Source organism: Bidens hawaiensis, unplaced genomic scaffold (genome assembly GCF_021521415.1).
Source record: "Bidens hawaiensis isolate Kalapana, Puna unplaced genomic scaffold, B.hawaiensis_p1.1 tig00000636_1, whole genome shotgun sequence".
In the NCBI taxonomy this organism is placed as follows: domain Eukaryota; kingdom Viridiplantae; phylum Streptophyta; class Magnoliopsida; order Asterales; family Asteraceae; genus Bidens; species Bidens hawaiensis.
In genome coordinates, this window is record NW_027491038.1 from 103,630 (window position 1) to 113,166 (window position 9,537).

Below are 9,537 nucleotides of genomic sequence, written 5' to 3' on the forward strand. Positions count from 1 at the left end.
TACTCACCAGGAACTGTCACCTTCCGATGAACCCATCATTCATCTCTTCGGCCAATCCTTGAGTTATGACTAGACTGTGTTTCTGAAACCCAAAATCTAACATCCTTTAAAGGAAAGAATAAATTTCGTGATTTGACTTAATATAAACACGGTGTGTGTAAATTAATATAAATGGAGGACTAAAACCGTAGTTTACGCGGATAATAATATTAAAAAAGGAAAAAAAAAAGTAATAAGATGCAAAAGGGGGCCCTAGTGGTGGTGATGTTGGAAAATCGAAGAAATCAAGCAAGCAAATACGTTGTTCCATAAAATAAAACCACCACCGAATTATATTATTATAGCTTCACCAACACATACACACTCTTTCATCAATCAATCGCCATTGTGTTGTGTTTACTTTACATCACTTTCTTTTTCTTCTTCATCGATCAATCAATCGGTATATATTATCTATATTTAATCCATCAGTTTCAGTCAACTACGAATTAGGTTAAATAAACTAATTTTCCAGAGTTCAATGAATGATCGTCACTTTGTTATTGTTAGGTTTAATCTGTTAGATGTGATAATTGTGAAATGTAGTTTAGGTTTTCAGTTTATTTTATCGGTTTTGTTATTCAGTTATTAATTTATTTCATAGGGTGTTTGAGCTTATTAATTGGCTTGTTAACTTGTTAACTTATACAATTTACAATAAAGCTATTTATGTAAGTAATCTATGATCAGTAATGCAGCATCATTATGGTTTTATAAGCGGGCGGTTGGTTGGTCGAAGATTTTGTTTCTAATGTTGTGCTTTTATACGTTTCAACCTGTCTTTCGGAGTTCTGATAAGTTGTTTGGTGTTTTATACATTTACAAATTACAGGTGTTTCAGTTTGCTGTAGTAGTCGAACGTTAGCTTACTTGCAACTCATTAAGAGTAGCTTCACTATTCTATAAATTTCAAAGCAAATGGTGTGATTCATTATCATTACCAAGTTAAGAATTCAGATGCCATTCTAAATGCGAAACTGGTTTAACGTTTATAAGTTATAACCGACTTCTGTTATAGAGAGGTTCATGGAGTTTGTTTGCATGTAATCAGCTGTTTTGAAAAATATATGTTTCCAAATATTATGGATCATCCACTAGAAGTCATTTTGAGCCATTAAGGTATGGTAAAAAGAATGAGAAAAATATAAATTCCATAGAGGAGTAAGGAGTTATAAACATATCTTTTTAGTTTTTAACAACATATATGTTAGATTGTTAAATGCCGAATTGTGGATACGTTGCATGTATCATTTATATCCCGATGGAGAAATATGCAACGCATTGTAACAAGAAACAATCTAGTAATTCTCAGGTCTCTTCAAACTGGGTATTTTTTTTATAACATTGGTTGATCTCGTTGAGAGCTTTAGCTTATTCTAATGCATATACATTGGTTTTTTAAAGAGTAGGAATATTTTTTTTAATAACAAGTTATATATTTATAGAGTCTAGCATGTGAATATATGTGTGTGTGTGTGCACGCGTGTGCGTGATCATGTATATTGTTGAGTTAATTCATATCATTGTTGTTAAACTTTTCATAACGATCTGGTGTGTGCCCGGAAGACTAGGAATAACCAGTGTTAAGATTGGCGAGCATAGTAACATAATAGTGACCCAATCAAGCTTGTTACTGCAGTAAATAGGGTCATCTGTCGCATAATTATAAGTTATCGTGTAAATTTATTAATCTCCACACATTTCTACTCTTTCTTATTTCAGAGTTAGCGGTGCTGCAAAATTAAAACCCTAAGCAACAATACTCGAGAGGAATGATTTAAAGCCTTTTGTCTTGGTTTTCCTCTACAATGTCTGGGATACTTAATGTATTATTTGTTCTCTAATGTTGTCTTTATTATACTGGTTTCTATAGATATCATGCATTTGCATTACTGTTCATTTTGTATTATCTTCATTTGTTTTTTGGTTTTCAGTCTGGTGTGAACGGCTCAACATCAACTTTTCCAGATGCTACTGGAAGAGCTTTTAATACAGCATTTTCTTCTCAAATAGGTTCTTCTGCTGCTGATATGAATCAAAACGATGGAATAGGTATGCTAAAAATATTCAACTTTTTACTCGTTAAATTCTAAGATGACTTTTTTACACTCCATTTGTTAAAGATTTACTAGGGTTACGTAGCATAAATGGGAACTTCAACATTCCCAGCATGCCAGGTGCATATACGTCAAGAAACTCTGGATTAAATGGTCCTTTGAATGGTGTACAGCAACCTACAGGAAGTATATCTAATGGACGATACGCAGTAAACAATCTTCCTGTTGCACTTTCTCAAGTATTATATTTTTATATTTCATTTTTGTCATTTATAAGTCATCCATTACAATTATAATGGAGTGGAAGGAAGAAATAAACAAAAATGATATTCTTTGTTTGTTTATTTGTATTAAAGGTCACTTTATGAATTTTTTTTATAGTATGTTAGCCTGTTGAGTTAATTACACGGATGGTTTACGTGGACTGTGGCAACTCCATCATGCGGATTTGGTCCCAGCTATTTTGCCACAATGTAAAATGTTTAGTTATATCATCAATAGACGTTGAAAATGACTGTTAAGTTGATGTGAAATGACCATTTTACCCTTTTGCTTAAAAAAACCCAAATCAGAAGTGTGTGTTGTGGTCATTTCACATTGTCTTAACGGCCATTTTTAATGTCTGTTGGTGTTAAGAATCAAACATGATACAGTGTGTAAATGGGTGGGGACCAAATCTGTAATTTGAAATCAACTCTGTATTGTATTATGTTTCTCATATTTCTTAATTATTTGACTGTGCTGACTTTAATGTACGCATTGCTTTTGTGTGTGCTTTACGTGGATTAAGCATTCTGCTGTCAGCTCGCTTGGACTTTCTGGGATTACAAACAATGGATGTACGGTGTGGTATTGGTTTAACTAAAGTTTTTGCATTTTTTGTTATTCTTAATGTATAATTTCAGGGCCAGGTATAGGTCAAACTTTAGGAAACAGAGAACACATGATGAGCTCAATGGCAATGAATAACCTTGTTAATGGTGGAAACATTGGGAGAAGTTTAACTTCCGGTGGACTTAACATGCCTGCGGTGGCTTCTTGCTTGAATCTAACTGGTAACAGTGGACCAAAACATGTTACAATATCTCTGTTTTTGAAAATTAGTAACTTGGTGTGTTGTTTGAATGACATGTGGAACTTTAGCACCGCAGATGGTATCTCTGTTAGGAAATTCTTACTCTGGTGGTGGAGGGCCACTTTCACAAAATCAATTTCAAGCGGGGAATAATCACTTAAATTCAATGGCTTTATTATCTGAGTTGAATCGTGACCATTCGTTTGACATGAATGATTTCCCTCAGTTAAGTGGACATTTTAGCTCTGCTGGTGGTTCTCAAAGACAGTTAGGTATTATGGCTATACGATACCTGTATCATCTTTGTGTTTAAACTTTTTCATTGATTAACACAGAGTAATGTTTTTGACTATTGGTATGTAGGCGGTTTGACACGTCGACAAAGTGTGGGATTTATGCAACAAAACCAAGAATTTAGCATCCAAAATGAAGATTTTCCAGCTTTACCTGGATATAAAGGTATGTTAGTCATCTTCTCTATCTTTCTTGCAACTAGAATTTGTTATAGGAGACTATGATTCAAGATGGACTTGTAGTATATATTAAATGTCAGACGGAAAATAGTATAATGATCAAATTAATGCTTTTGAATGGTGACATTGGTACCTTTTACATGTGTTTAAGACTTAATGGCAACGGAAGGACTATTATTACAAACCGGACAATGTGTGATAACATATACTGAAATACCCATTCTCCTTATAGTAAGTTTATGCAAACACACTTAAGTGAAAAAACTCAGTTCAGGTAGACTAGTTTAAGAAAAAAATACAATATAGTCATGATCAAATAGTCAATGTGACTATCTGGCAGTCTGACGTGTCTCAAGATGACAGAAAGCTCAAACCGTACCGACAAACCGTCCACGTGTAGCACGTTAAGAGAAAGCTCCAAACTTCACCGAGCACACTGATCTTCTGAGAAACCTAAAGTTTTGATCACTATTTATTTTCCCTTTTAGAGACTCACTCACTTTACCTTCTTCACCTGAAATTCCATTTGGGGAAAGCTTTAGTCCAAGAATCTCTTGTTACATTTATGTATATATTATTTACCTTATGGAGGCCTGGAAACAAATCACGTGGAGGGATATATTGAAGCCCTAATTTTTTATTTTGCGCGATAGAAGTATAAACCCTGGTTTTTATCAAGGCAGTTTTGATCGTTTGACGACCGATCTATCTGTTTCAAAGTAATATCCTGTCCCATTTTGAAAATATGGGAGGTATGTTTATTATTGTGCATTCATAATCAAATAGAAAACTAGATCCTATTTCAAACTATTCTAGTATCAAGGATTTACCTCATATTTCCCAATTTGGATCTGATAGTCCTGTGCCTATATTTAATGATGATTAATTTTTTTTTTAAGATTTGAGTTTGAGGTATTCCTGATATTGAAAGGGCTGCAATGTTTTAACTTGTTCCCAAATTGATTTGGTTCTTAATATTTTGGTTTTAACCCCTTATATTTGTCGAATTTTTGAATAAATTGTTGAGCTTAATCAAGAGTAAAAACATTTGTGCTCAAAACCGCTAAAAAGCGGAACTTTTTTACATATAATTGTTGTTGGAATGCTGTGACATTCCATTAGTATTATTATGATTACAGTTGTTCTCCTAATGTAGTTCTTTAAACACAGATGGTATTGTTGTGATTAAACTTGCTATATGTATTATAATGATCAAGAATCTAAAATTTTATACTTTTAACTGTTACTGATCACAACCCATTTTTTATAGCAGGTGGCAATGAGTTTTCGGTTAATATGCACCAGAAAGAACAGCTTCATGACAATGCAGTGTCTATGATGCAATCTCAGCAACATTTGCCTGTAGGCCCCACTGTGAACTTGGTTTAAAAAGGCGCGCCTCAGGCGCGCCTCAGGCGTGAGGCGCCCAAGGCGTTTTTGTAAACGCCTTATTTTACGTAAAGCGCTAAAATACATGAGGCGCCCTGAGGCGGCGCATTAGCTGGCGAAGCGTGAGGCGCTTGAGGCAGCGCCTCATGTGATTCAGTCCAAATGAGATTGAAAATGTAGCTGTTTGGGCCATCTGCTTAAAATAATATCGTTGGGGCTCATCTATAAAACATTACCCAACCGTATTATATATATTTATCACTCTATATTTAATTCAAACCACTCTTTAATTTTCATATTCAAAGTTTATCTTCTCCAAATATCAACCTTCTAGACGTTTCAAGTTTATCTTCTCCTCAGTTATCACTAACATCTTTTGAATCAGTTCAAACTCACCCAATTATTACACATATGTTTATGACTCAAGAGGTATTTTTCTTCATTATTACTTTTAATTGAAGTGTTTTGCAACTTCTAAATATGTTTTTATAATGTTTAACCTACGTATTAAGTATTCATGTTTAGTTTTACAAATATGTTTTATCGTCATGATTGATTTTCAAGTAAAATATGTCATGTATAATTAATTTTTAGTAATTTTTAAATTGAGCGCCTCACATACGTGAAGCTCTCGCTTCGCGCCTCGGATTTTTGAACTAAAACGCCTCGCCTCGCCTAACGCTTTTTTAAACCAAGACTGTGAATAGTTTACACTGCACTAAGTTTCTAATAAAAACAGCTACCTAATACTACTTTAATCTTGATTATTAGGTCGGAAGATCGAGTGTATTCAGTTTAGGAGGAGGTGCATATTCATCGCATCAACAACAGCAGCATGCTCCAGTTAATGGTGGTGGGTCCTACATTCCTACAAACGGTCAAGACCTCCATTTTCATGGTTCTGAGGTGATTTATACTCCCATTACAAGCTTACTTTCAATTTTGATGCAGCATTTGTTTCTCCTCTGTTTTTACTATGCCGATAGTCCTAAACTGAAGGTTGCAATTTTGGTGCACTTTTTTAATAAATGGGTTGATCTGAGTTATATTTATCTCTCATCGGGTCAAACAGGGAAAATAAAAAGTTAATTTTCAAAATGAAAGGGTTATAAGTTGGCTAAAGTTTATTCTTATTGCATAAACTTGGCTCGTTTCGAGCTCAATTTCTAAAGCTTGAGCTCAGCTCGTTTATTATTTATTATTTAACTTTATATACATTTTATATGTTACATTTTATAAGTTCTATATATTATATTTTACATAATATATGCTATTTAGTTGTTAATAATATCATGTATAATAAATATATATCTAATATATTAAATACAAGTTATATAAATAATAGGCTCGTCTAGGCTCACGAGCCAGCTTAAGCTCAATAAGTGAAGCTTGGGCTCATGCTCGTTTATTATACTAGTTTATTGTAAGGCTCGAGCTCGTTGAAGCTCTGCTCGGTTCGAGCTTTTAACAAGCCGATCCTGAGTAGCTCAGAAGCCGGCTTGGCTAGTTTACGCCTGCATTCCCAAATCATTTATTTAAAGATTAAGAGTATTATGGAAATAACACAATATTTGTAATTACATTCAGTACTAATTATTTATTCGAAAAGTTAAATTTATCTAACAGAAAGTGTTTCGGGCCAACATGACCCTTTACCCGCCCACCCATTTTCGCATATATCTTGAACCTGTTAAAGTTGTCTAAACCTGTCACATGCTAATATACTAATTCTTGCAGGCAAGAAACTCGGGAATGCTTGCCACTGGCTCAAGGCCTGTAAACCTATCCAACACTGTGCCAGGTGGCGGGTCCTATGATCAACTGATGCAACAGTATCAACACTTTCAGAAACAGTCACAGATACACCACGTCAGCCCATTTAGAGACCTGGATCTGAAGGCCACACAGTTATCCCAATCTGCTGTTGATAGATTTGGGTTGTTAGGGTTATTAAACGTCATAAGGATGAATAATCCTGATTTGACCCCTCTTGCTTTGGGTATTGACCTGATGACACTCGGTCTAAACTTGAATTCCCCTGATAATCTTTACAAGAAGTTTTCCTCTCCGTGGTCTGAGGAAGCTGCAAAGGGAGAGCCCCATTACTCTATTCCCGAGTGCTTCAATACCAAACAACCGGCTCCTCTAAATGTGAGATTGGGTTATGTTTAATCTATAACGGGTCAAATGGGTTGAAAGTAGGGGAGTAAACGGGCCGAGCCGAGTTAGAACTCGTATAAGCTCGAGCTTGGATTGGGCTCTGTGTGTTAATTATTTATTAATGAATTTATTATTTGTTTATATATATTTATAATTATAGATATATATAAAGTAATATACATTGTTTAGTTATTATTTTATCATAATATTATATATACTAATAATTAATTAATTAGTATGCAAATATATATATTTTTTGATATATTACATAAAGTTACGTATGATCGGCTCGTTTAGGCTCATGAACTTGAGCTCGACAAGTGAAGCTTGAGCTCAAACTTGTTTATTAAATGGGCTTATTACTAGGCTTGCGTTCAGGCTTTCAAGCTTTTAGCGAGCCAATCTTGAGTAGATTGCCGGTGGGGTGTAAACGAGCCAAGCCGTTTGTGAGCTGCTTGAGATCAGGTCGCTAAAAGCTCGAGTCAAACCGATCTTTAACGAGCTCGAGCCTAAATATTACCTTGTTTAATAAACAAGCCTAAGCTGCATTTATCGAGCTCGAGCTAGCTGCTGGCCCGCGAGCTTAAACGAGCCTATTATATATAACTATTTTAAATGTATTTAATATATATTTGTACAATACTTCTAAATTAATTATACACAAATTTACGATTGTAAATATTATAAATAATATAATATTATTTCAAATCTAAAAATTATATTTAAAATATTAAGAAAATAATAATAAATGTTTATAAATTATTTGATACATAATACGAACTGAGCTCAAGCTTGAAAAACTACTCACGAGCTCGAGCTTTAGAAATAGAGCTCGAAACGTGCCGAGCTCAAGCTTTCGTAGGTTAAACGAGCCGAGCCTGATTGTTTACACCCTGCTCATGAGCGACTTGGCTTGTTTACACTCCTAGTTGAAAGTGACCCAATATATTAATGCATAAAATCTTCCAAATCATTTTGCCAAACAAAATAAAATCTTATTGATATAATAATGTAATTATCCTAATGTATTTGACACTAATTTTGTATAATTTTTTTTGAGAATGAGTGTTTCGGAATTTGGGTCAACCCAGCCCGACCTGCCTATATTGCCACCTTTACTGATAAACTTCAGATGCTTGCTTCAATGGGTCTAAATATTTCGTTGTTTAACGCAGCAAGATAGCTTCTCGAGATTTTCTCCCGAGACTCTGTTTTATATCTTCTACAGGTGACATTTTCTCTTTTCTTCCTAATATTTGTTTTGTCGTGTGATTTTTCGACAGTAAACATTTACTCTCGTTTTACAGCATGCCAAAGGACGAGGCTCAGTTGTTTGCAGCTAATGAACTGTGTGTATCCCTCTTCACATCTTTTGTCATGTTTTTATGAAACTTTGGGTACTTTTTTTCAAAACTTGTTTTTTGCTCATTAATAACTTAAACGCGTATATGGCATTGTGTTGCAGACACAACAGAGGATGGTTTTACCACAAAGAGCTGCGTCTATGGTTTTCTAGGGCTCCAAACATGGAACTACTAGTGAAGACAAGCACATATGAAAGAGGTTGTTACTACTGTTTCGATCCCAACACATGGGAAACGGTTCGAAAGGTACACATTTGAAGAAAGAATTAAACTAATTGTTTTCTTTTTAAGATTAGCGTTTGTCATATACACATGCACTAGGATGACAAGTTTAATTGTTTGATTCGCATTGCAGGACAACTTTGTGGTTCAATATGAAATGGTAGAAGACCGACCGGTGGGCCCCCGTCATTAGTTTATGATTATCTAAGTAAGAGAAGTTGGGGAGTTAAAATCTTTTGGAAGTTATACTAGAACTAGAAAGTAAGTAGATCCAAGTGGTAGGGTGCATAATGCATAAAGTTTACAAAGTTATGTGATATGTTTAAATGTTTTTGTGTTTTAGTCCTTGGTTACAAACCTCTTAGAAATCACAAAAATGTTGGTAGTTTGAATTGTGATCTTTTTATGTTTGCAAGTTGTAGACGGTTGGACCACCTGCATGGTTTCTCTATTCTAGATACATGTAGGGGTGTAAATGTGCCGGTCCCAAGCCCAACCAAGCTTGAGTTTGGCTTGTTTAAAGCCTTATGTCTAAAGTTTAAGCTCGGTGAGTACTTTTACAAGTCTGGTTAATATTTTTTGTTATAAATTATGTTTAATTATGCATAATAATAAATAAAACTTCAAATATTAACTAACTATATATATAATAGTATTTATGCGAGTATTTATGATTTTATGTAAATAGTATTTACATTCCTATTTTTATATCTGGGTTAATCGATTAACTTGGTTAAAATCAAAGATGGAAACTGCCA

General features: G+C 34.3%; 1 protein-coding gene across 3 annotated transcripts; it reads left to right on the plus strand.

Annotated features, from left to right (window-relative positions):
- Positions 1–333: 333 nt before the first annotated feature.
- Positions 334–9,156, plus strand: LOC143529892 (putative NOT transcription complex subunit VIP2). Of its 3 annotated transcripts, none has more exons than XM_077025576.1 (15): positions 334–442; positions 1,762–1,865; positions 1,974–2,091; positions 2,163–2,335; positions 2,887–2,935; positions 3,002–3,151; positions 3,240–3,443; positions 3,535–3,630; positions 4,918–5,006; positions 5,805–5,939; positions 6,771–7,184; positions 8,369–8,421; positions 8,501–8,542; positions 8,659–8,803; positions 8,913–9,156. In XM_077025576.1, exons 2-15 carry the CDS (start codon positions 1,848–1,850, stop codon positions 8,970–8,972), a joined length of 1,746 nt encoding a protein of 581 aa, XP_076881691.1. In that variant the 5' UTR covers positions 334–442; positions 1,762–1,847; the 3' UTR covers positions 8,973–9,156. The 3 variants fall into 3 exon arrangements, with proteins under 3 accessions (XP_076881691.1, XP_076881702.1, XP_076881697.1); XM_077025587.1 differs by having other exon boundaries at positions 3,008–3,151; XM_077025582.1 differs by having other exon boundaries at positions 2,172–2,335.
- Positions 9,157–9,537: the final 381 nt, after the last annotated feature.